At 42.3% G+C, this 27,304-nt stretch overlaps 1 protein-coding gene across 1 annotated transcript in view; it reads left to right on the top strand.

Moving 5' to 3' along the window:
• The first annotated feature begins 616 nt into the window (after positions 1-616).
• VSTM2L (V-set and transmembrane domain containing 2 like) overlaps positions 617-27,304 on the top strand; it is an 81,743-nt gene continuing 55,055 nt past the window's right edge. The window contains exon 1 of the mRNA XM_074229028.1: positions 617-945. Coding sequence (XP_074085129.1) covers positions 828-945 — 118 coding nt within the window. The 5' untranslated portion in view covers positions 617-827. The remainder of the gene's footprint in view (positions 946-27,304) is intronic.

Here is a 27,304-nt window from a genome sequence, read left to right as displayed (position 1 = left end):
GAAGGTTCAAGTCAGCATTAGAACCCAGGCCCCCAGCCTCTCAGAAGACCGCTCTTCCCACTCCCTCAGGAGTTTCTGCTCAGCTGGCAGAGCTGCCAGGCTGGAGACAGTTCCAGCACCCTGGCCTCAGGCCGGGAGACCCCGGTTGGGGGGATATGGGGGCGCCCTCGCTTCGAGGCTCGCTGTCTGAGGTCGGGGGCTCCCCGCGCCCCAGGAGCCGGCAGGGCGTGCTGCCCGCCCGGGCCAGCGCCGGGCCCGATGCCGCCGAGCCCGTAAGCGGCGATCCGAGCCCCTGGGTGGCCCGGGAGCGGCATGAGAGAAGGGGCGGGCCCGGGCCGGCCCGGGCGGGGGGGTGCTCGCTCTGGCCGCGGGGCGCGGGGAGCCGCCCGGCGCCCCTCGCGCCGCCCGAGGCCGCGGGCACCAAAGTTGTGGGTACCGCTTTAAAAATTACAGCCTCGGACAAACTTTGATGATAAATCAAGCCCCGGATCCCTCCGCCGCCGCCTCTCGGAGCTCTGGGCGTGACGCGGCCGCCAGGCGGGAGCGTGGCCTTCCGCCGGAGGGAAGAGTTCCGCAGTCTGCGGGCGGCGGGCGGGCGGCGCGCGCCTCCCGGAGCTGCTCGGGCTGCGGCGGGCGGGGCGGCCGGGCTGGCGGGGCCAGGGGGAGCCCTCTCCGGGCTCCGCGGGTAGCTCTCGCCCCCCCTCCCTCCCTCCCCCCTCGCGGCCGCCGTGTCCGCGGGAGGCTCGGCTCCACGCGCGCCCGGAGCTCCCGCGCCCCATGTGAGACGCCCGGGGCCGCCCCCGCCCCCTCCCGCCCCGGGAGCCAAGATGGGGGCCTTCGTCGTGACCCTGGGAATCTTCCACTCCCTGGGACTTTACCTCCAACTCGGCGGCGCCACGAGGCCCGGGGGGCCGGCTCCGTGGGACAACCACATCGCGGGGAGCGGTGAGTAGGTCTGCGCCCCCCCCCCCCGGGCTGCCCCCGCCCCAGCCCGGCTGCCCCTCAGGTCTCCCCTCCCGGTGCCCTGCCGAGCCCCGGGATCCCAGCCCTGGGCGGTGTCAAAGCTGGGCTGGGGGGGGCGGGGAGCCCCAGGGCCGGGGCTGCTTGAGCCCCCGTCCCCAGCCCCCGGCTGCGCTGGCCGGATGCCCGAGTCCCGGGCCGGGCGCTCCTGCCCCGGGGCCGGGACCGGGGGGGGGGGGGACGGGATCGGGGGGACAGGACCGGGGGCACAGGACCGGGGCACCGGGACTTCCCCGCCCCTCCCCCAGCTCAGAAACCGCCCCTTCGCGCCCCGCGACGCTCGAGAGACCCCGGGAGTGCTGGCCAAGCCTGCCCACCCCACCTTCTGCTGCTACTCCCGTGCCCCGAAGAGTTAAGTGGGGGGGGGGCAGGGTCCCCTTCCGAGCTCCCTCCCGCGTGCAGAGAAAGGCCAGCCGGAGCCATCGGGGGTGGGGGAGTCCCAGCTGGACCCACTTCTCCTGTGCCTCCTGGAACAGAGAGAGGGAGCCACCAGGGTCTCTTCCTTCTCCAGCCTTCAGCTCTCTGGAATGGGCAGCTCGACTGGGTGGGGGACCAGGCTCGGGGGAGAGTGTCTGCTTTACTTGTACCTCGGAGAGGGAGAAGAACTAGGATTCTCACTCCTTTCCCTCTGCCCCCCCCCGCCCCATCTCCATATAGCACGAGAAGCCGAAATGCCCCCCATCTCCGTATGGCATGAGAAGCCGAAATGCCCCCCCACCTTTGTGTTTTAAACTCAGTCCACAGGGGAGAGAGTGAGAGGCCAGAGCATTCCCATCCACATCCTCCTATCCTATCGAAGAAGCCTAGAACCCAAACTTGCCCTGGCCGGGAGCTACTCCAAGACCCAGCTTTCCTTGGGCTTTGGCTCTTTAGGAAGCAGAGTAGCAGTTGGGGCCTCTCCAGCACCTTAGCCCCGAGTCGGGTTTACTCTCCCACAAGTTAGAACTCCCCTGGGCTTTCCCTGCGGGGACTGGGGTTGCTCGAATCTCACCCCAGTCCTTCCTGATTTTGGTCTCCCATACTATAAGGCAACCAGAGGGAGGAAAAGCTGCAGCTTAAAGATTGGAGGGGCTTCTTCTTGTGATGCTCTCTTCACCCATCTTTTGCCTGATCCCTTTGTATATTGGGGAAGTATGATTCCCCACTCTTGACCAGAATTTCTTCTGGTCTGGGGGCTTTGCATAGGAGCTGGGACAAGAATAGAGAGGGTGTAAACCTTAGAGCCCCTGTCAGAGTTAGGGGAAGAGACTGCCCCAGGCACTGCAGCCAACTGGAGGCTGATAAAGAGAGTGTCTGCCCAGTGTCTTTGTTTGCTGGAGGAGGACCCCAGGGATAAAGTGGATTTTTTTTTTCTCAATTTCTTCTCTCACCTCCAAGTGTAGCCTGAAAGAACCCTGCCTTAAAGCTGAGGGCAGATGATGCTACTCATGTGATTCTGAAGACCCCTGAGGACTTGAGTCTGGAAACCCTCAATTCTTGGCTGTCAGAATGAATGTTTAGTGGCAAATGGATGTCACAGTGTTAGATGGTTTTATCCTGGCAGAAAAGAAACCCAAGTTAGCAACTGGAGTTAACCTATCTAGAGCAAGTTGATGAGACTGGATAGGACAAGACTTTAGGGATCCTTGCACTGACACATCCCCTCTAAACCTGTGATCTCCCCACAGCCCCTTCTCGAACTCCACTGTATTTTTGATTACTCTCCCTTCATCCAGAGACCCTATGAATGCAAACCTCTATTCCCTGTTGCCTAGTTAGCACTTTCACTTGAGGGCACTCCATAGAAGGCTTATCCTTCTAGTCCCAAGTCCCCGGGAGGCATATGGAATGTTCCTTCTGACATTTACTACCACTCCAGCACTGGCAGATCCCCTGGAGAGGAAAGTGAAGAGATGAAGGGAGCAAGAGAACTAAACCATTATGGGACTATGCTAGGCATTTCGCTGTTGTTCTTCATGATTGTTTTTTTAATAAAGATCCAGAGCTGCAACTGTTATGACAGCCTTGAAGAAGAGTTGAATTGAGTTCAGAGCCTACATTTTGGAACAAAGTAGTTTTTATATAAATTACCTTATGGCCAGGAAGAAAAGTAGACTTTTCTCTCTGTTGGGTACTAGTAGATGAAAAGGGCAAATATCTGCAAATGCTAAAAGAAATTTGCCCCACCCCCAAATCTAAAGAAAGCTAATGTTGGTAAGTCAAGTAATGAAATAGTTGTTGCAAAGGAGTGTCCGTAACCTACCTGTACTAGGACCGGGAGTGCCCAGAGAGCCTTATGCCAGAGGAAGGGTTTGCAGCCACTCACTTAATCACAAAAGAAACTGTTATTAATGGTACTGAGACGCTGCGAATAAGTGGGTCATGTCTAATAAGCCATTTGTGTTCAGGAGGAGAATACCAATTTGATAAAAGCTGTGTGTGCTGAAAAAGACCCAGAAATTGCTGTTTAGCAGATTGGAGCCTGATCATTTCATTATTCCTCTGCTCTGCTTGTCCTTAGCTGAATCAGGGAATGTGAAATAGCTGGTAGAGGGAAAGTGGCTTTAAAAAGCCATCCCAAGTTCCTAAAGCAATGTCAAATGGGGGCTCCTGGCAGGCCTAAAAGTATATACTTTGTATCCTGAAGTCTGATAGAACTCTGAGCCCAGTCAAAAGGCCAGAAAACCAACTTTTCCTTCCCCATAGTGGAGGCTTGTAAGAAGAGAAGCACTTCAGAGAAATCTCATCTGTTCTTGGTGAAGTGCTTAGCCCTTCCCATAATAAGGGGAAAAGTCTATCATGACTGCCTTATTTGATTAACTTTAAGAAAGGCTCTTTTCATGGGCTGGGAAGAATGAATAAAAAAGCATTTATTAAGTGCTTACTATGTACCAATTCAGAAGCAGCTGGGACCTGATGTTCTTGCACTTGGATGACTGAACCCACCAATTTGGTTAAAGTCAGTCCTGCTTGGAGGGAAAATATAGTTTTAAAATCATCTTCAAGAAACAGGGTGGGGAGGAGATGAAAGGGTAATTCACAATCTCTTGCCTTTGAGCCAAGATTTGCCTCTAGGTACTTTAAGTCATAAAATATTAGAGCTAGAAGAGACCTTTGAGATCACCTAGCACAAAACTGTCATTTGACGGAGGAGGGAGTGATCCAGCTGTCTTGATTTGGATGGTGAAATTTTCCTTCAGAGGCACCCCATGAGCCACTGAAGTGCCTCCATTGCAGCAAACATCTTTCTTCCACCTCGCCCTTTTGTCCATCCCCCCCCCCTTTCCTTAGGCCAGCACTTTCAATTATTCATGGACCCCTCTGCAGGCAGAATGGGAGCATCATTTGGCCAGGGCCCGATCTCTTCTCAACCTGTATCCTCTTAACTTGAAAATCCAGTCACTGATTCACAGCTCTCTCTCTCTCTCTCTCTCTCTCTCTCTCTCTCTCTCTCTCTCTCTCTCTGTGTGTGTGTGTGTGTGTGTGTGTGTGTGCGTGTGTGTGTGTATACGTGTATGCTTGTGTGCTTGCATCTTGTCGGGAGGGACCCCAAACAATTTGGTAAATAGCTTTTGCTGAAAGATGACTATCCAGTTTTCTTGTTTTCATTTGCAAAAAATTTTGTATCTTACCATCAATAAACCAGTTAGTTTGGTAGCTCTGAGATGAAGAAAATTGAGTTCTGTTTCCCTAAGGTTATGATGTTAAAATCTGTTCTCCTTTGTCTCGCACACTGATGATTATTCTATCAATTACATTCATAAACACTTTGCACTGGGCTGGATTTTTTCTAACCCTCTGTAGGGAATTGGCCATCGGATGTGTTTTTCCTTAAGTCATTCACTGCAATTGTTTCTGACACCTTTCCCATCGTATAGCTCCACGGGCCTTTCCCCTAAAGAAGGTGGAGCGGCAGCTAGCAACACTTGGGGAATTATCACATTTCCAAAATGACAGTGAATTTTTATTTGAAAAGTCTTGCTGTGGCAGGCAGCAAGCCAGAGGGAGAGACCAGCAGGTTTCTAATTCATCAGTCAGGTGGGGGCTGGTTGCTTGTACTGGCCCATGCTTGGCCTCAAAGCAGGCAAAAACAAACTTTCAAGGGACACAATGAGCCTGGCAAGGTAGCAGTGTCATTTTGAAAGCTGCTGCCTTTAAGGTAGGGAGAATGAAAAGATGACTTGATGACTTTAGGGGCTGAATTCTTCACAGAGTCCCTGTCTTCTAGAGAGATTTCTCTTCATTTTGGTTCTAGGAGTTTGACTTAATTTATGCTGATTCACCCAATGCTAAGGCCCCTGGGCACATTTTTAAGTTTGCAAACAACCAAAGAGGAGCGGGAAGGGATTGTGAATAATTGTTATGAATAATATACTGTTTGTTCTCCTGTTAAAAGAAGGATACATTAGCTAGCTTGCCTTCTTCCACCCACCTTATGGTGACTGCTTTGTACTGTCTCCTGATAGTGGAGAGAGGGTCTCAGATGCAAGAGCAGGTTAGTGGGGTCTCTTTTCATCAATAGGGCTGAAGTTGAGAGAGATAGTTTCAGGAGAACCTTTTTGTTGGGACAAGAATAATAGACTTTGATTTTAGTGTTTCTAAAAGTCAACAAATGTCTGGCTAATTTAGGAGAAGATTTATTTCCTTTTTAGTGAAAATTTGTGTTTCATCCTTTGTATTTTGTTCAGAAGCTTAGTATATTGTGTTTATGAGATCCATCTTATATGTTTGAGCCCCATACAAGTGATTGGTTTTCTGTTCCTTGACTCCTAATTTGTCTAGAAGAAAGTGTCTGTTCACAAGGATGACTGAATAGGTATAGATGGATCTTTGTAGCTCAACCTCAATGCTGGGGAAGCAAAAATGTTTGCCCTCTTATGGGTATTTCAGTAGAATTGCTGCATTTTAAAATTTATTATTATTATCATCATCATCATTATTATTATTAATCTTGTTTTTTCACTGCTCCCTGCCCCCATTTTTCCTATGATTTCAAGTTGAAATCATAGGAAAAATCTTAACTCTGATCTCTGTAAATTCTCTGGACTAACTTTTTGAAATAGCAAAGGTCTACTGACCAAGCTAGGTTAGAAGGCTAATTTGAAATTTTCTGAAGAGGAATTCTAGTTTTTAACTAGGTTTTGGTACTTTGCTGTAATGATAAAAGTTAGAGGAGTTAAACGAACTGGATTTGAATGCCAAAATTAGTGTTCATGAGCAGTGTGACCTTTCACCTCCTGTGAGTCTTCTTCATTTGTAACAAATGATAGCTTTAAACTTTTTAAAGTAATTTCTGTATATTATCTCATTTTATCCACTTGCCAACCTTTGAGAGAAGTGCCATTATGTTCTTCTTTTATAGATGAGGAAACTGAGATTGAGAGACATTAAGAGACTTGCCCAGGATCAGACAATAAATATCTGAGTGCAATCTGAATCCAGGCATAGTGTGATAGTTAAATGAGATAGTGTAGATAAAAAAATATTTTGTATTTATAAGACACAATAGAAATAAAATCTTCTATCACTCTTGGGATTGTCAGGGGAAAGAGGACACTTTTATATTCCCTACTCACTTCAATACTTGAGAGCTAGTTTGAAAGGGAATCTTTTCTCTTCCTCAGAGACTATTAGATTAAGCCAAAAAGACACCTTTCTTTGAAGGCATTAGCTTCTAAATCCCATACAAATCTTGTCTTCCTTGTTTCATCATGGGAGGGACTCCCACGAAAGAATCTCAGAGGATAGATTCTGCGTCAGCATTCTACCCTTGCCACTTGCCCAGTCCTTGTTCACTAACAATATTTCTGAGGAGAGAGATGGGAAAGAGAACCTGACCAGCCTATTTCCCCTCTTCCTTGAGTTGTTCCTACATGATAAAGTGGGAACTGGAACCAGAAATGAATTTCTGATTTCATTTCTACCACAATGACCTTAGGGAAGTTATGATCCCTCTCTGGGCCTCAGTTTCACCATCTGTAAAATGAAGGGATTGGATTAGGTGGTCACTAAGATCCCTTTCAACTCTAAGAGTCAGTGATTCAGACAAAGAAATACCCTCAGCAAAGATGCTAATCCAGGAGTCCGAATCCATAAGCATTTTATAGATTTCACGGTTAATTTTGGCTCCCCAATGAGCTGAGACCCAGTTCCTCTCACATTTTATGAATTAGTTGGTTTGGACTGGTAATTTACAGGGCAAATTTGAACTGATTCTGCCACTAATATGACAGTAACGAGGGTCAGAAGAATTGTGTGCTCCAATTCGTTTTCAAAAAGCAGTCATCGGCAGCTCTGCCTGTCAGTTCTGCATTCAGATGCACTTCAGGCATGGTACTTTCATTGGGAAAAGGGCAATTGCATAATTATGGGAAGAAGTCGACTCATCGGCCAGAACCCTGTCCAATATCCAAAAGCCAAGCCGGGTGTGGGCCAGATGGTTTCTAGGTATTCATTCGCAGCCCGCTCAGACAGCCAGCTTTTCATGCTGTTGGCAAAGAGTGTTTTGGAGATGAAATGTTAAACCAAGGAGAAGCTAAGAATCATCGTAGCTGGGATGTGGAGAACTGGGTTCAGAGGAGAGAAGCGATGAAGATGAAAAACTCTTGAGAAGATGTTTAGGGAGGTGGGAGAAATGGAGGGTGGAGAAGAAAGGACTAGAGAAGGCAAAGCAGAGCTATCTTCAAGAATTGGAAAGACTTGAATATAGAAGAGGTTTTTTCTCTTTGATTCCAGAAGGTGGAACAGGGTCCAAGGGATGGAAGTTAGAGGGGGGCAGGTTTTAGCTCAACAAAAAAGAACTATCAGTCAGATATGTCCATCAGTGGAAGAGATATTTTATAATATACTGTATTCTTCATTCCTGAAAGTGATGAAAAGAAACTTTATGACAGTGAGACTATGAGGGGATTTTTGTATGGGTGAGTGATGAACCAGAATACCCATCCTTTATGCCCTTTCCAACTTTGAGATTTTGTAAGAGAAGGAGGCACGAAAACCAAAAGGCAGCATAGAAGAGAAGGTTGGGTAGGCAAGGGAGGCAAGCAGCAGAGGGCGACCATGATGGTTGCTAACAAGAAATTATTCTTTGAACGTATTGAGATACCTGGTGGGTGCCTAAACCATCTTATCCTTATTAGTGTGATTAATTAATACTAGCAATTTAATTATTAATGATACCTCTGTTTGCTGTTGACAGTACTTAACTAGACTCAGTAAAGCCATATTAATAATAATCCTATGCATTTGCCTCAGTGCTTGCTTTCTCAAATACTTTCTGTTTTCTATTTTTCTGACAACAGTTCAACAGGGAGGCAATGCAAGGGAGGCAGAGCAGGTATGAATCTTGCCATTTTATAGATGGAGGAACTGAGATACAGTTTGATGGGGTGCCTTATCCAAGGTCATATAAGTGGATTTGTGTATTCAACCTGAAGCCTGATTCACCAAGGATCTAGGTAGTAATACACCTCCGAAGTTACTAATTCCTTTGGTAAAAATGTTTAGGGACTAGGGACCCAAATTTCCTTCAGGGAACTCTGGGAGGCCTAGAGAGGAATCATAACTTCCCTAAGGTCATTGTGGTAGAAATGAAATCAGAAATTCACTTCTGGTTCCGGTTCCCTCTCTATCATGTAGGAACAACTCAAGGAAGAGGGGAAGTATGGACATATGGACTGTCTATGTGGACATAGGTATGCATGTGCACATGTATGCAAAATGTTTGAATGCTTGATGTTTGTCTTTTTGGCTAGGTATTCATGCCTAGGAAAGGGAAGCAAGACTATCTGGGTGTTATTGGGTTTGTATGGTTGAGTTTTCATATATGTCTTTTGTATCATGGTTTGCTTGCTTGTGAGTTTGGATTTGTGTGGCAATATGTCTCAATTCAAGCTTATTTCAAGTATTATGTTATACAAGGTACCATGTTAGCAGATAGAAGTTCAAAAATGAAAAACATTCCCCCCACCTCAAGTAACTTACATTTTATCTGGGAATACAAAATGATTGTAAACAGTTAAGAAAATATGAGATAATTTGAGGAGAGATAGAGTGAATAGTAAATAACTGATATTCACATAGTACTTTATGTTCTCATTTGAACCTCAAAACAGGTAGGAGTGCTGTGTTCAATATGCAGGAAAGGAAGCTGACACTTAAGAATTTATAGCCTAAGCTAGCCCAGGAGATAACAGTGATCCAGGTGGAGAGAAGTTTTTTGAAGAAGTTTGGGGTTCAGGCTTTCATAGTCAAAACTCCTGGCCCTTTATCAGAGCCCTATCCTTCCCTTCTAGGGCCTGATCCTACTAGATTCCCTTTCAGGAGTCACTGAAATGTGACACAACTTTGAGAAGACTATCCTCTTTACAATCTGCACTTCTTAAATGACCTTTCCCATGCTTTTTATTTTTAATTTTTCCCTAGTCCAAAAAGCTACCCTCTTTCCTTTCCAACCTTCCTTCCTTTCCTTTCTCCTTCCTTCTTTCCTTTCTTCCCATTCTCTTTCCTTCCTTCCTTCCTTTTTTCCTTTTAAGTAAAGCCTTTCCCTCCAAATTAACAAACAATTTTCTCTCCTTCCTGGTTCTCCCCTGCCTAGATTGAGGAGAAAAATCTCCTTATAACAATAGTGAAACAAAACAAACTCTTGCATCATCAGCTAGATCCAAAAATGTATGTCACATTCTGTCCCCTGAAAGCTATCCCCTCTCGGTAATGAGGTGGGTAGCACACTTTATCATCATTCTTTTCTGTAAACCATGGTGGAGCATTGCATTGATCAGAGTTCTTAAGTCTTTCAAAATTGTTTGTCACCTACTATGTATTGGCTGTTGAGAATATAAAAGCAATCTTTGCTCTCAAGGAATGTCAACTCCCCTGAAGGTGGGGATCTAACATGTAACAATTGTTTTTATTTGGGTACATGCATATACAGATATACATTTTATATACAATGATTTGAAGGAAAGAACTGTAACTACTTGGGGGATCAAGAGCAGCTTCTGTTAAGAGGTAGCACATGAGCCCTTGAAGAACATTAAAGAATCTAAGAGTTGGAAGGAATTTATTCTAGTCACATTGCTCATGCTCTTTAGAATCTGGGAATGCACTAGCTAGAAGGAAACAGGATGGGAGAACATCAGAGCAGAACAAGACCTTAGATACTTCTAAATTTTTCATTTTACAGATGAAGAACTGAAGCCAAAATAGGGGGGAGGGGGGAATGACTTGACTAAGGTCATATAGACCATTAACTAGATTAGAATTTTAGCCACACATCTTCTGTTCCATCTGAGATTTCTATCAAGGAACCCACAACTTCAACCTCACCAGAATCCTGTCTCCTTCCCACTTGCTGGTCCAAAGACAGGCCTGAACCACATAGCTCTAAATTAATTATCAGAACCCTAAACAACAGATCCACAAATCTGTTTTTAGTTCCTTCATGTTACCATAAACATATAATCAAGGACTATCCAAACAGCCGCCTTCCTATCTCTGCCCCCATGTAAGCACAAATTCACGCAAAACCCAATAACTAACAGATACATGATGTAGTTAATAGAGGTAGAAAAACCTGTACTTGCTTGCTATGTGACCATGAGCAAATAACTCAGTTTCTTCATTTGTAAAATGGAGATAATGATAATAATAATAATAATAATACTTATTTTACAGAGTTATGAAAATTTAATGAGAGAATCTATATAAAGAGCTTTGTAAATATTAAAGTGTTATATCAATAATAGTAATGAGGACAATGATGATGATGAAGGCAACGGGTTATGAATCCTTTTGGCATCTGATCAAAGCCCATTAAATATTTCTCAAAAAGATGTTTTAAAAGTATAAAATAAAATATAAGCTCACAAAGGAAATCAATTATGTTGAAATGCCATTTTCAAAATATTAAAAAAGAAACAAAAACTGTTAAGTGACTTATCCAGGGTCCTATTGCTAGTTAAATATATAAGGTAGGATTTGAGCCCAGATTTTCCTGATACCAAGACAGCTTTATCCCCTAAGCAATGTTGCTTTTTTGAGTCAGTGTTCAATACTATTTCTATTGTACTTCCCATGGCTACCTGATTATACCCTGGGGGAGGTGGGTAGAATAAGATAACACTGTATTTTGCTTGAGATTTTATGAAAGGAAGGGATATCACCTTTCCCCAAAATTGTTTCCTTTTGTTTGGGAAGAGAGTGCATTTCCCTATCTTCCAGCATCCTTGAAGGGAACAGTTACTTTCCTCATGTGCCTGCCCTTAACACCTCCCACAGCTCCTTCCCAGAGCCTGGGGAGTATGAAGAGGGTGTGTGTATCTGTTCTCTGGCTCATGTAATTGTGTGTATGTGTCTAGGGGTGGGTGACCAGGTAGGCATGGCAACAGGGGTGGGAGTGTGGGAGTTTGTATCATGTGTGGGTGTCTGCCTGTGCCTATGTATCTGGGTATATGAGTTTTTCTGGGTGTGTGTATATAGAGGTGTGAGTATATATGTGTGTGTGTATGTGTGTGTGTGTGTGTATGACCAGAAGTGTGTGACTTTGGTGCCTAAATTTGTGTGATGAGAGAGTGGTGTGAGTGACTCAGGTATGTGTTTGATGGGTATGTGTGACTATGTGGACATTCTTTTGATGAATTGTATACTCACTGGATCTCAGTGACTGTGTTTGGGGAGTATTCCTGGGTCCATATATTTAGGGTGTGAGTGCTCCTGAGTACACAGGTCACAGCTGATTTTCATCCTTTCTGCCAGCCTTTTTCACTACTGGCTTTCCCTGGGTACACTTGGCTTGAGCTTCATCACTGAGAGTGCACGAGGGGAGCAGCTGTGAGGTCAGTGCTTAGAGCGGAAGGGAACAGGCATTTTTCAAAGCTGTCAATTAGTGGAACTGGGGAGGCATCCAATCCTCAGGCAAGTCATCAGTGTAGTCTGTATCCATGTATGTATTTATGTCTGCCATGTTGTATATGCATATATCTTATGTGTTGAACATGTATTTATATTTCTAAATGTATATATATAGATGCATGTATATATGTATATATAAAAACACATTCTGTTTATTCATTTATTCATTCATTTGAAAAGTCTTTATCAAATACCTGCTCTGTGACTATTGTGTTTGGTTACAATGTGGGAGAGACAAGATAGAAAGAAATGCTGTCAATTCATGATCCATTAAGAGCCCATCCAGGAAAAATCTCCAAATATCAAACAAAAATCTTAAATTTGAGAGGGAACACACAATAACATCTAGTATAACCCATGCCTGAATGAAAATGCCCTCTACTATACCCTGATCAATGGTTGTTTAGAATTTGGTGAGAGACCCTTAGTGAAAGGGAACTCATTACCTTCTAAAGCAGCATGTTTTAGTTACCTTTTTGTGCACCAAGAAAACATGAACTTGTTCTGGAAAAGATTCCTGTGTTGGGTTTGGTCCATATGAAACATTTAGAAATCTGTTACTTGGATTGAAAATATTAATTTCCCAAGTATAGCACAAAGAATCTTTTTTTATTGGATTGCAAGCTCCAAATGATTCAACAGTGTGATGTAGCAGTCTCAAAAGCTAATTTGATCTTAACACTGCATTAATAGAAGCTTAGTGTCCAGAACCAAGAGGATATGTGCCATGCTCTGACTTGATCAAGTCTGTGTTTAGAATATTGGATCCAGTTGTGGATAACACATTTTAACAAGAGCTTGTACCTGAGAAAAACAGAGTTTGAAACCATACTATGTAAAAATTATTTGAAAAATAAACTGAAATTATTTAACCTTGGAGAAATGAGGGTGGGAGATAAAAATGGGGGTGGGGAAAAGAAACATGAGTGATTTCTTCACATACATAAAGGGTTATTATTTGAAAGAGAATAGAATTGTTCTACTTGGTTCTAGAAGGCAGAACTAGGATCAAAGGATGGAAGTTACAGGAACATTAATTTTAGCTTAATATAAAAGAGAAATTTCCCAACAATTTGAACTGCCCCCAAAAGGACTGGGCAGTTAAATCATAAGCTTGACAAAGTCAGTGTGTGTCATCCATAGCTTTGTGACTCTAGCACCAGGGACAGAACCTTACATGATAGAGTTTTAATGAATATCCATATGTTGCAGTTGTGGAGTCATTTCAGTTGTGTTTGACTGTTTATGACCCCTTTTGGCATTTTCTTGGCAAAAATGCTAGAGTGATTTGCCATTTCCTTCTCTAGGTCATTTTGCAGATGAGGAACTGAGGCAAATAGAATGAAGTGACTTGCCCTTGGTCACATAGCTAGTAATGATCTGAGGTTGAATTTGAACTTATGATGAGTCTTCCTGATTCCAAGTCCAGTACTCTATCCAGTGCCAAAAATATTCATAGTCCTAGTACCAATCCCTCCCCTGCCTGGTATACCTCTTCTTTGTGAATGTCCTGCAAGTGCTTCAAACTCAACACATCCTAAAAGAAATACATTATCTTTCCCACTAAACTACTGTATGGCCTCAACTTTATCCTCCCCAGAACCAGAGTCTTTCCTTCCTCCAACCTCCCACATCTAGTTGGATGACAAATTCCATCAATTCTACCTCCAGAACATTTTTCTCATCTAAGACCTCCTTTCTACCCTAATTAATGCCCTAATGACTTCTCACCTGGACCATTTAATAACCTTTATACTGGTCTCTCTACTTATCTCTCCCTACTAGGATTTACCTTACACACAGATACTGAAATAATCTTCCTGTAGTTCAAATATGATCATGTCACTCTCCTGTTTAAAAACCTTCCTTGGCTCCTCATTACCTCTGGAATAAAATATAAATTCCTTGGCCTGACAATTAAACTCCCCACTAACTGATTCCAGTCTTGTTTCATAATACTCCCCTTAATACTCTCTACAATCCAGTCAAACTATACTAATAGCTCTCACCATACTTGATGTGCCGCCATCTTTTGCCTGCATAAATTAATGCTTGTCTCCATGCCTGGAATATGTTTCCCTTCCCCTCAGCGATGCTTTTCAGAATCTGTTTCTCCTTCAAGGACTAGCTTAAATTGGACCTTTTCCATAGAACCTTCTCTGGTCCCCATGATGGCAAGTGTTCTTTCCTCAAGTTTTTCTTTGACTTTTCATCAGAATCTCCTTTGACTGTAGCACTGCCTACTCCATTATTTATGCATGAACCATAGTTTTCTTTCTCTTCCAAATAAACTCCTTGAAAGCAGAGACTGTCATTTAAAATATATGCATTTTTTGATATACTTAGGAATGTGATAGGTACAATTCATATTAATAGATAGACTTTTAGATTAGATGATGTCTGGGATATCTTCCAACTCCTATATTCTAAGATTTTACAGTCTAAAGAGCTGTTTGAATAGAATTGGTTGAACTCAATGAATATAATGGTACCAGGGACTATAATAGGAAGAGTACTAGAACCTTATAGTGGCAGATTCAGGAGACTAGGCACCTGGGAGATTGATGGTGTTGCCAACAGAGGAGGAGATCAAAAGGAGAAGGAGGTTTGGGGAGGAAGATAGCAAGTTAAGTATTAGACATGTTGAATTGGAGGTGCCCTTTGGACATAAGTGGAGATATCACAGAAACGACTGGAGGTGGAGTTGTCCGTGCAGAGGTGACAGTGTAAATTATGGACTGGATGAAATAGACTAAAATAGAAGAGGGAGAGAACAGTCATAGTTTGGGTTCCTTCCCCCCACCTCTGGCCAAATACTTGTATTTATTTCCATGTATTCTCTTTGTATTTATCTTGTACATCTTATATTCCTTTAGAATCTTATATTCCTTTAGAATATAAGTTCCTGGCAAATAGGTATTATTACCCCTGTAGCCCCAATCTCTAGTGCCTGGCAACATAATAGGTTGTGAAAATAAATGCTTGTTGATGATTAGTGTTTGAGAAGGTGTGGCTGAGACAGAAATGTATGTGAATACATATGTAGATATATAAAAATTAGAATATTTCTCTGTCATTTTAATGGCATATTCCAAAACCTTTGACACCGCCCCCCCCAGGTTGATAATCCAGTGAGATTCTGCTTTGCACAGTTTCTGTTGTTGGGAGTTGAAAGATGGAGTGTCTCGTTTGAGGAACAGATTGGGGGCCAGTAATAATGGGTCACTGAACACATGGTGAGTTATAAAGTATAAGAAGACTGGAAAGGTAGCGGGGATGATTTGCCCAGGGTCACATAGAAAGTAACAAGAAGACTAAGAGCTCTTAGGTCTTCTGATTCCCTCTGTGGGAGATATCTATCTTTTTGTGGCAAATAGACATGAATATGCCCCCCTGCTCACAAACTAATTTCCCAACAAACATCAATGTTTCAAACAGCTTGGTTGTTATGGTGCCTGATTCACAATTAGAACTTCAGATGGGAGCTGATGTAGGGCAGTGAAAAGCATGCTAGTGTCTAGTAGGAGGCCCTGGGTTAAAATTTTGACTTTGCTGTTTTCTCCTTCTGTAACCTTACGGAGAGAAATAATGTTTACCAAAAAAAATATATATATATATCTCTGGGTCTCAGTTTCCCCATCTGCAAATTGAGGAGGTTGTTCTAGAATCTAGAATCTGGATGACCTATAAGGTCCTTTACAACTTTAAATCTATAATCCTACAGACTAGCTAATTTGAGATTAAATTGGGTCTGGAATCTGCTGTGGGATTTTTGTTTTCTTTCTTGTTTTCTTTTTTAAAATTCATTTCCAGCCTTTGCAGAGCAATTACTGACTGCACGAGCTGTTTGTTCAGACCCTGCCATCAGCTCCAGGAAAGGGTCTCTAATGGAAACCCTGACAGACCTTTAAATGGGAGCCGCCAGGCCCACGCGGCTGAAATAATGTTTATAATAAAGCTGAAAGCCAATCTCCCATCCTCCAGGGAGCCCCAGAGAGCTTTCTTCGAGTCTGATTCCTGTCTGGTGGTCAGAGGAGAGGGGGCAGAGGGCCCAGAGAAAAAGGTGGGAGGGAGAGTGATGACTTAAGGAGGGCCTGGAGGAGATAGTGGGACTGCATGGAGGAAGGGGACACTGAAGTCGATATGACTGTCTCTTCTCTCCCAAGAAAGGGGGCTTTATGTTAGCACAGAAATACCCTCCTTGTCACTGGCCACACAGGGCAGTGTGGAAATTCAGTTTGGCACAGTTGAAAGAACCCTAGATAGTCTGTCTCTCAGCCTGTCTGTCTGTCTCTGTCTTTTGTTTCTCTCTGTCTCTTTGTCTTTCCCCTTCATCTCTCTCCCTTTCTCTCCCTCCCTCCCTCCTACACAGCATAGATAGCTATAGGAAATAGATACATAGTCAATGACATCAGAAAACTCTTGGATTGAATCTCCGCTTGACCTTGAGCAGCTCATTTTCTCTTGGAGCCTCAGTTTCCTCATCTATAAAATTAGGGGGATTGGACAAATGACCCACAAGGTCCCTTCCAGCTCTATGATTCTATGCCAGCAGCTGATCTCACTTGTAGGTTAGCTTTGGAAGACAGGGACTCAGGGGACCACCACTCCTCAAAGCCCTCTTTTACCCATCCCTTTAAAAGGGAAGAAAAAAAATCATATTGCTCTGTTATATAAGAAGCTGAGAATGTAAATCCTGCTCAGAGAGGAAACCCAGGGACATCCCCTAAAGATGTAGATGATGAATCACAGAGGCCTTCCTCTGAGTAGGTTTAGATAGAGAGAGGAGGGAAAATAGCAAGAGATTCATCACAGGATAGTGAAAGCAGAGTATTTGATTTGAAGTCAGAGGACCTAGATTCAAATTCTACCTTTCCCAGTTGGGAAAGTTACTTAACCATTCTAAGATTCAAGATCCTTTAATCCCTAGATACTCACAGCTAGAGGATGGTGGGGTTTGGGAAGGACCCACAATAGGGAGATCTAAAGTAATGACTATGCCTTATTGTTGTCTTTTATTTCTGTCTGATTCTTTGTGACCCCATTTGAGAGTTTTCTTGGCAAAGACACTGGAGTGGTTTGTCATTTCCTTTTACTGCTCATTACTCAGATGAGGAAACTGAGGCAGACAAAGTAAAGTAGTAAATGTCTGAGGCTGGATTGGAACTGAGAAGGTGAATCTTCCTACTTCCAGACCTGGCATTATGCACTATGGTGCCATCTAGCTGCCCTTAAAAATACATGTACATGCATACACTTTTGTAGTAAGCTTTCAGAATACTTATTTTTCCTTCTCATTCTTGCCTGACTGGACTTCTTCATTTCCTGGTGGTAGGTCCCTTTAAACTGAGATCTGGGTAGAGCAGGAGTAGGGGAGTTACTGCTCCAGATTGAGGACTGATGGACAGATTTCTTCTCCACATCATTTCTCCTCCTTTGGACAAGAAGGTTGCCCCTGGAGATGGAGTGCTAGCTGAGCCTTCTGGTCTACAGTTCTCTTTCTTACACTAATAGAACCCAACATCTGTGGCTAGCTAGACCCTTGTATTTGCCTGACTGTTCAGGCTCCTAGGTGATGCAGGGGATAGAGCACCAGGACTGGAGCCAGAAAAACTCACCTTCCTCAGTTCAAATTTGGCCTCAGACACTTATTAGCTATGTGATTCTGAGCAAGTCACTTAATCCTGTTTGCCTCAGTTTCTTCATCTATAAAATGAACAGAATAAAGAATTGGCAAAGCACTCCCATATCTTTGCCAAGAAAACCCTCCAAAGGGGTCATGAAGAGTCAAAAAAGACTGAAAAAAAAAACTAAACAATAACTATATAAACTAGGCAGTTACCTAGAATGGTAGAGTTGGAAGGTCCTTTAGAGATCTTACATATATTCTAACTCCTTTATTTTGTAGTGTAGAAAACTGAAACCCAATTTTACTAGAGAGGGAAAGAAAGACCTGAGTTCAAATTTGACCTCAGACATTTACTGAGTTAAATGATCCTTGACTTAACTCCTCAGTTTCCTCATCTGTAAAAATTAGGATAATAATAATGGTGCCTACCTCCTAGAGTTGTGAAGATAAAATGAAATAATAATTGTAAAGCATTTAGCACATTGCCTGGCTAAGCACCATATAAATGCTATTATTATTATCCTCCTCCTCATCATCATCATTATTACCCATGAAGTCCATGATAGAGACAGTATTAGGACCTGAGCCTCATTCAGATTACTTCCAGCTTAAGGTTCTTTTTATATCCATCTGGTCATGTATCTCCTTTGTTCAAAAATCTTCAGGGGGCTCAATAAGTTTCAAACTCTTTTGCCTGGTATTGAAGACTTTCCCTGCTCTGGTGCCTTCCTGTCCTCCTAGTCTGTCCACTGTCTGTTGAACTTCCAATCCAGGAACAGTTCAAGACACAGTTCCCTCTGTTTTGAATTTCTCCTTTTCCCCTCCTTAACTGTTGAATTTTTTTTCCTATTTTTAACTTAACTTTTGTTTTCTTTGCAAAACTGAGAGTAAGGAATCTCATTCAAGATCTGGTCTCTGCCCCTTACTAGACATATGAATAACTAAATGAATGAATGACAAAGGATTTTCTAATCATGTGCTAAATATTGTGTAAAGAGCTAAAGATTCAAGTAGGAAAAAATAAAAGACAATCTCTGCTCTCACTTGTGCTCTAATTGAGAGAGAAAACATATAAAGAAAATTCAGTTTCAGGAAGGCAGGAATAGTCTGGAAACCCTAAGGATTGTATCATGTGGGCAGGTGCTGATGCCCAAGGATCAATCCCTAGGTTATAGCAGTAGGTCAGATGGCAGTGCAGAGATGGAGGAGGAGACCATCCAGGAATATGAAGGCAGGGTAGATGAAAAGGCTTGGAGGATCCTAGGAGGCAGTGGCAGGGTCCATGGCAAGGGGTGATAGTCCTGTATCTCTCCAGGAAGAACCAAGTTGGTGAGACTCATCTTATCCAAGCTTTGTGAGCCATCAAGATGCCTGGATGGGATCCATGTAGCCTAGGATTAGGTAAAGGGACAAAGGCGGAAGACAGAAGGGTCAGAGAGGGAAAGAAAGGGACCCCCTAATGATGCAGGTTTCTGCCTCTCAGCCATTCTAGATATTAAGTGACTATACCAAGGTAACCCAGGTAATAAGTAGCAGTGCTGGGAGAAAAAACAAAACCAAACCAAGACCAGATCCTCTGATTCCAAATTTTGTGCTCTTTCCATTATGCCCCCATCTTTGTATGTCTTTCAGTACTCAGCATATAGTACACACCCAATAAATATTGTTGACAGATTTACTGTCCCATTGAGATGGTACACAAACCTTCCCATTTCCCTATTTCTCCCACTGAAATGAGACACAAAGCATCCTTCCTTTTCCTTGATCTCCCTTCTGCTCTCTACCTGTGCCAGCCTTTCTCTCACCTTCTCAATGTCACCTTCCAGCTCTCTTCCCATCCCTCCTGCACCCTTTGCTTTGTCTTCTACTGGTTTAACCTCCCCCTTCCCCCACTCAACTGGCCTTCATTCTTCTCTGAGTCTCAGCAAAAAAAAAAATCTCATCTTTCTTCCTCAATCGCCCTCTTCCTTTCCCCTAGGCAAGTGAGACTTGAGCTGCCTGAGAGATTTCCTTTGTAGCTATGCCCTGCCAGAATCCTGGGTCTGTTTTCCCCCCTGTGTTTGCAGTGGGCTTTTGAGATATTTATTTCTCCTCATTTTTGCTTAGCTTTGAGCCTCAATCTCTCTCTCTCTCTCTCTCTCTCTCTCTCTCTCTCTCTCTCTCTCTCTCTCTCTCTCTCTCTCTCTCACCCCCCCCCCTCCATTTTTGTTCCTGGTTTAAGTTCTCTATTCATAATTTTTTGGTGTATTTTCTCAGGTTTTGTATCTCCAGTCCTATCTTTTTCTATGTATTTTTTTCTCTCTCATTGTGGTCTTTTCTGTCTCTGAGATCCATTTCCTCTCTTTTTACCTTGGTTTCTCTCTGTCTCTGTGCTCCAGTTTTTCTCTGTATCTCTCCATCACCCAACTTTCCTTTTGTGTCTTCTTTCTCTTTCCCTGTCTCTCTTATATTGTGGCTCTTACTCTATACTTCCTTGCACTTTTTGTTCCCCCTTTCCATCTGTTCCTTTCTCTTTCCCCTTTTCTCCTCTTCCATCTTTCTTTGAGTAGGGCCCCATTATATCACTTTCTACTTCTCTCATCCATCTCTCTTGTTCCTGTGCCCCCCCCGTTGCTGTCTCTCCATGTTTCTCTCATTTTTTCTTCTCTTCATCTCTCTTTGTCTCTCCTCTGATTTCTCTGTGTGTGTCTTTCTGTGTCCCCCTTTCTTCATCTCTGTTTCTTTATGTCTCCACTGTATCTCCTACTTTTCCCTCTGTGAATATCTTCATCATCCACAACCCCCATCTCTGTATGTCCTTCTGCCTTCCATCCTTTCCTCTCCCCCCCTCTTTCCTTCCCTCTCTTTATATACATTTTTCTTTCTGTGTGCCTTTCTTTGTATGTCTTTTTAACTCTTCTTATGACCCTTTCTCTTTGTTTCTCCTTCTGGTTCCTTTCTCCTTGTTTCTTTTTTCAATTTATCCATCTATGTGTTTCTTTGTTCCTCTGTCACCCTTTTTCTTTCAATGTCTACCTTTCTTTGTATTTCTTGTATTCTGTGTATCTGCCTTTTGTCCCTCTTTCTGTCTCCTATATTCCATCCCAATCAATGTATCATCAACACTGGATATTCCCCCATTCTCTGTGTATGCTCTTCCCTGACTTTCAGTGTTTCTGTTTCTCTCCCTGTTTTCCTCTGTCTCCTCTTTCCGTTCTCCATACCTCTATCTCTCTGTCCCTCTCTTTCAATCCCTCCCACTCTCTCACTGTGTCTTCCTCTCTGTGTATAACACATATACATTCATACATTTCACTCCTACTAGTCTCTCCCTAGAGCCAAGTCCATTCAGTAAGAAGGTGGGAAATTCTACAGGGAAAAACCAGTTCAACTCCCTAAACCCTGCATATGCCAGAAAATTTTCTTTCTCCTTAAATCTCCCTAGATTTGTAATTCCACTGCTGTCTTCCTCAATGTGCCTGCAGCCATAGTGAGGGCCCCTCCTCCTCACCTCCCCACCTGTTCCTGGTAACAGACGCTGGCTGGTGCTCACAGGGATCAAGAGAACTATGGCATCTTCAGGAGGGAGATACAGGGTCCCCTCAGATGTAGGACAATTAAGGTGTGAATAGGATAATAGCTGCCCCAGCATACATGGGAAAATGAAGCTCATAGCCCAGTTTGGAGGTATAGATATCTTAATTAGTTCTAGAGAACTAGCCCTGTTAGCAAAATTTGTCTTCCTTTTCCTCTCCTTCCCTTATCCTGGGTATTTGTCCCTTTCCTATCTTGTCATATTCGGAAATATTTCTGGTGGTGAGAAGTGAAAAGTAGAAAGGAATGGTGTTTTAGTGGAAAGAGCCCTGGTTTGAGTATCAGGAGACTTGTCTTTAACCTCTCTGAGTTGGTTTCCTCATCTGTAAAATGGATATAAAAATACATGGACTGGCCATAGAGCTTCATGACAATGTTGGGCCATGAGAGTTAATCTCTTATTATATAATCTATAATCTCTTAGATTTGGGTTTTCTTCCAATGCTGCAGATCCCAGCCTACCCTCTTGTACTTGACTGCCATAAATTCTCAGTGGATTAGGCTTAAGGGAAGAGGTACCCAACATGTTGGGGGTGGGGGAGGGTTTCCACTAGATTTCTTGATATTGTATAGATAACAGTGGAGTACATCGTCTATCCATCCATTTTTCCTAGCTCTTGCACCATGGCAGTCTTACCTCCTTCACACATCTCCCTTATAACATCCTTGACACTATTTCTTCTTGTTGATAACATGCTTCAGTCTTCTTGTGCCCATCATGGGCCTTTCTATTCCCTTTGCAACTTCAATCATTCAGAGATTGTGGGACTTCATGACTTATACTCATGCAGTGTCCCCAAAAGAATATTAATGTTAAAAAGTTTGAGTTTTATTTCAGGGACAAGTTAGAGGTCATTAAAGGCATTACATAATTTCCCAAAGGCAGTTTGACCTGTTTATTCCTCCATTCCTACTCATTTCTGAGTCAATTCATTTCCCACCCATTATAATTATCCAACTTATGGGATGTACTTCCAATTGTATATTTTAGTCTTCACAACAGATATTCTTCATCCACTATATCCTATAATTTGACTGTAGGGTAGCTTGACAATTCTTTTTAAATGATTATGGATTTTTTTCAGAAGTGTTTCCAGACCTGATGCAATCAGCATGGTGCCTGTCATCTTCAAACAGGAGCACCTGATCAACTTTACCATCTACAGGGAATGTATATTGAATCTGAACTCTACATTGGAAATCCTCCATGACAATAATAAACCTCTTTAGCTATCTTGTACCTCCCTGTTTGATGCCTCATTTGATGTTAATATTCAGAGGATTGTTGAACAAAATTTCTTCCTTCAGGAAACCTCATGTGAATTTAACCTATATATGGGAGCCAACCTGTTGGAGAAGAATCTTTAAAGTAGCATTTTTCTCCAGAGCATCAAATTCCTCTTTATGGTTAATGAACAGTAAGAAGGAAGGGGTTTTGTATTTTTTGCACCTTTTGGTCAGGTACATGACTGCAGAGGTGAGATTTATGATGGATATTGTTTGTAGAAGGTTGCCTATTCCTCTTGCCTTCATCAAAGATGTCCTTCTTATGTATCCTTCTTATGTATGGTTATAAGGATTGCATAGAGATGTAAAAATATTTCCATTGGAATACCTTCACATAATTCCTTTACAATTGAGATGGGGCTGTGAAAATTATCAAGCTGTAAAAGGAACTCTTGTCTTTAATCCAAGATCACTGGATATCCTTGGAATCAAAAGACCTGGGTTACATTGCATATTAACTATGTAATATTGATGGCATCATTTCTCTTGGAGCCCCAGTTTCCTTGGTGGTTCACTGGAGAATAATGATACTTGCACTGAGATGTAAAGTACTTTTGCAAGAAAAGTATTTTGTAGTCCTTATAATTTCATAAAATATACACTAGGATGAATATTATTGATGGAATCACAATCATAGTGGGAAGGAATCTCAGAGATAATTTAATTCATTTCATGCCTTAATAGAAATTTCCTTTATAACATCCCCAGCTAGTAGTCATTCAGCTTCCTTTTAAAAACAGTCTTGTGGAGGGACCCCATCTCCCAAGGACTTTTCCATCTTTGGAAAGGTCTAATTGTTAAGAATTTTTTCTTTAAATTAAGCCAAAATCTGCTTCTCTGTAATGTCTATTTATTGTCCCTAGTTCTTTTTTTTTTTTTTTTGAAACCAACTAGAATAAGTCCAGGCTCTCTCCTGGGTGGGGGGGGATTCAAATACTTGAAGAAAGTTGTCACACTCCCTTAGTTTTCTCCTATGCAAACTATTCCCAGACTCTTAGGTTGATCTATGTGTATCTAGAGTTATGTTAAATATGTTAAAATTTGTTTCTGCTAACAAATATAGCTCATATTTATGTGGCAGTTGAGAGAAAAAAGTATTAATAAGCAATGATTTGGGGAACTTCAGAGCTTCTCCCTTTTTCAAGTTCATTCTCTTGAAGGACATTGCTGATAATGAGATTGTACTAACTTTCTTAATCAGACTCCCCACAGGTAGGGTAACTATTGTGTTCTGATCAGGCTCCAGTGGGGCACAAATTCTTTAAACAGATTGTCCTAGGTTGAGGGTAAGGAGAAATAAATGACTTAATCAAAGTTCTGGTCCAGTCCCTCATTATAATAATCATTCTCAATTAATTAATAGGGGTTGATCCCCATCCCGAGGAATACCTATTCTTCTGAAGGGTATATAGGTGGTACAATGGATAGAGCACTGGGCCTGGAGTCAAGGGGACCCATGTTCATATCCAGTCTTGGACATTTGACACTTACTAGCTGTATGACCTTGGACAAGTCACTTAACTCTGGGTACCTTGCTTCCAGAGCCATCTCCAGTTGTCCTGGATTCATATCTGGCCACTGGACTCAAATGTCTCTGGAGGAAAAATCAAGACTGGTGACTTAGTATAGCCCCCCTCACTCAAATCCAATTCCCATTATGTTAATGGAGTCATTTCCCTGATGTCATGATCTTTGAGAATGAAGGACAAACAGCAACAACAAACAACAATATAAACTGTGAACCCACCATAATTGTCTTTGATCTAAGAGAGAGACTGCCAAATGACCATCCTTTTATTAAATTGTTGGCATCATTAATAAAATGATTAAAGTGTCCCGAAATTTTGTCCCTTGAGCCTTTTTAATGCTGCATATTTTTATAAAACACCTATACAGTATCTCATATCTCCTTTGAAGACAAGACAAGTAAAGGAACCATGTTGGGTAAGGGACTACTTTCTAACTACCTAAAAGAAGAAGTTGGGTCTGAGGACACAGATTGAAAAATAATTTATGTAAAATGTTTTGCAAACTTTAAAACACTATATAAATGTTAGCTATTATTATTATCATCTCTATTTTATTTTTTATTATTATTACCTTGAATTTATCTGAATTATACCCTTGGGGCACCTAGGAATTGATGCCAAGATCACAGTGATAATATGAGTTTTATAATGGCATGATGCCAGTCAGTGCCCTTTCAACCATATCTCAACACCACCTTATTGAGGCTGCCCAGGGCACCAAAATTTTCCTTTTGTAGTTAGTCATCCACACTTCCTAATCTAGACTGGGCTGCTTTCCCACCCCAGCCCATTCTTTTCTCTCATTAATTCTGGAATCAGATGATCTTGGTTTGAATTCTAGCTTGGTTTCTTATGACCTTAGGCAAGTAATTTAACCTCTCTGATCCTGTCTTTTCATTTGCTAAATGAGAATATTGAACTAGACAATCTCTCTAAGGTCCATTTCAGCTCTAAATTCTAGGATTCAGCCATGGTACCCCATAATGCTTCTGTGCCCAGAGCTCTTTTACTTTTCCTAAAAGAGGAAGCAGGATACAAGGGCCCCAGAAATCATATCCATAGGTACTTTGATACCCTCAGAAAAACCCTTAGACATTGTCTTATCAAACCCCCTCATTTTTTATATTTAATTTTCTCAATAACAAAAATATTTTTACTCTTTCTTCTATTCTTATTAAAAAAAGATAAACAAAATCCTTGTAACAAGTATGCTGTCAATTAAAGAATTTTAAAAACCAATATTGAAATGATGATAATAGAAAATATTTCTACAGTATTTGCTATGTATCAGGTATTATGCTAAACACTTTAAAATTATTATCTCATTTGATTCTCACTACACCCTGGTGGAGTGGTGGTGGTATGTATTGCTATTATTAACCTTATTTTACAGATGAGGAAACTGAGGCAAACAGAGGTTAACTATTCACTCAGAATCGCATAGCAAGTTAGTGACAAAGCCAGGGTTGGATAAAATAATACCTCTTTGTGGAGTCGTCTTTTCATTAGCCTACTTCTGCCATATATCATAGTGATGTCTGTATTCATCTTACCACACCCTCCTTGGCTATGGGCTGCTTTTGAGCAGAGACCAGGTCTTATTCATTCTGTCTCCTCTGTACCCCATCCCCCCACCTTCTGGAGCTCAGTAAGGGTTTGTTTAAGGGGTGAGTGACAGCTTCAGGATAGCCTCTGAGCCAATCCATTCAAGGAATGTTTAACCTCTCTCGTAGCAGGTGGGAACCTTGTTGTCCATGCCTGTTAGAGTTGAGCTAACCCCTAAACAGCCCATCTCTTTTTAATGCTTCATGGTATGGATCCTCCCATCATCCATCCATACCCTCTTATCCTGGACATGTCTTGCCCATATGTTTCCATAATTTCTCCATAAAGGATCCTCCCAAATGTGCTGCAGGCTTATTGTTGGTTCTTTGAATATTTCATGGATACCAGTGCAGCAGACAGGCTGTTCATCTCTCTCTTCCTACATGGCCAACCTGCCTCCTTTTCCCCATCATATGCGTCCTTGATGTCTCTTAGAACACTTTTCACGCACCAGCCATCCTTGGTAATGGGGCTGCAGTCGACTTACACCCACCCCGGGGTCTTTCCATTGCCCTGTAGGTCACCTGAAGTTGTGATTCTTCTGAGATCGTGGCGTTTCATGATTCACAGCTATATAGCATCGCCAGGAGAATATTGGTGTTAAAAAAGATGGACTTCAGCAGCAGTGAACAACATTACACCTGGAGATGTCTTAATGGTCTTTTCTGTGCTTTCTCTTTTTTTTCTTCCATTATCAGACCCTGCCTCATAGGTCACTGTCCTTTCTTATTTGTTCATTCTAATTCTATCTCTACACTCAGGAGGAATCCTTTCTGAGCTTTTAGTTCTCTGGTGAGATGGGTAACCTTCTGCTCAAGGTTCCAGCTATACTTCTCTCAAGTTCAAACTAAAAATACTTTCCTTCCAGCTCCTGACCTCCTGACCATAGTGGTCCTTTGACTGGCATTCTTCCTAGTTCTGGCTATTTAAGCCCTTACTTCATTCTTCCAAATTAAACTGCCAAAATGAGCTAGGGAGTCCTTAAAAGAAATCTTTGCTTATGTCTAATAGCAAGAGAACTAGATTAGGAGTAAAAAGACCTGGGTTCAAATCCAGGCTCATGTATGAAAACCCTGTTTAATTTTGGTGGCAAGGGAATTCTATTTGGAACCATAGGACCTGGTTGCAATTCTAGGTTTAGCTCTTAAAAGCCCTGATTAATCACAATGACAAGAGAATTGCATTTGGAGTCAAAGGATCTGGGTTTGAAACCAGATTGAGTTATTTGTTACCTGTATGACTTTGACAAATCATATTCTCCAAACTTCAGTTTCCTCTTTTGTAAAATGAATTGAACTAGGTATTTTTCAATCATTTTTCAGGGAAGTTCAACTCTTCATGACCCCATTTGGAGTTTTCTTGGCAAAGATACTAGAATGTTTTGTCAGTTCTTGCTTTAGCTCATTTTATAGATGAGGAAACCTAGACAAACAGGAGTAAGTGACTTACCCAGGGACACACAACTATTAAGTATCTGAAGTCCTATTTGAACTTAGGAAGATAAGGTTTCCTGATCCCAAACCCGCTGCTCACCTAGCTGTACTTAATTGGATTAGAGCAAGGGTTTTAACCTGGGGTTTGTGAACTAGGTTATGTTTTTTTATTTTAAATATTTAATTGATTTTCATTGTAATCTTATATATTTTATCTTAGGCAATTAAAAAAACAGTATTCTGAGAAATGATCCATAGGCTTATCCTGGGATAGGCTCATGGATACCAGTGCAGCAGACAGACTTTTTCCAGAGATAATTAGTAGAATATCATTGAGA

The sequence above is a fragment of the Macrotis lagotis genome, chromosome 1 (genome assembly GCF_037893015.1).
Source record: "Macrotis lagotis isolate mMagLag1 chromosome 1, bilby.v1.9.chrom.fasta, whole genome shotgun sequence".
In the NCBI taxonomy this organism is placed as follows: domain Eukaryota; kingdom Metazoa; phylum Chordata; class Mammalia; order Peramelemorphia; family Peramelidae; genus Macrotis; species Macrotis lagotis.
Note: the sequence above shows the minus strand (reverse complement) of the source record. Positions and strands in the feature narration are given on the sequence as shown.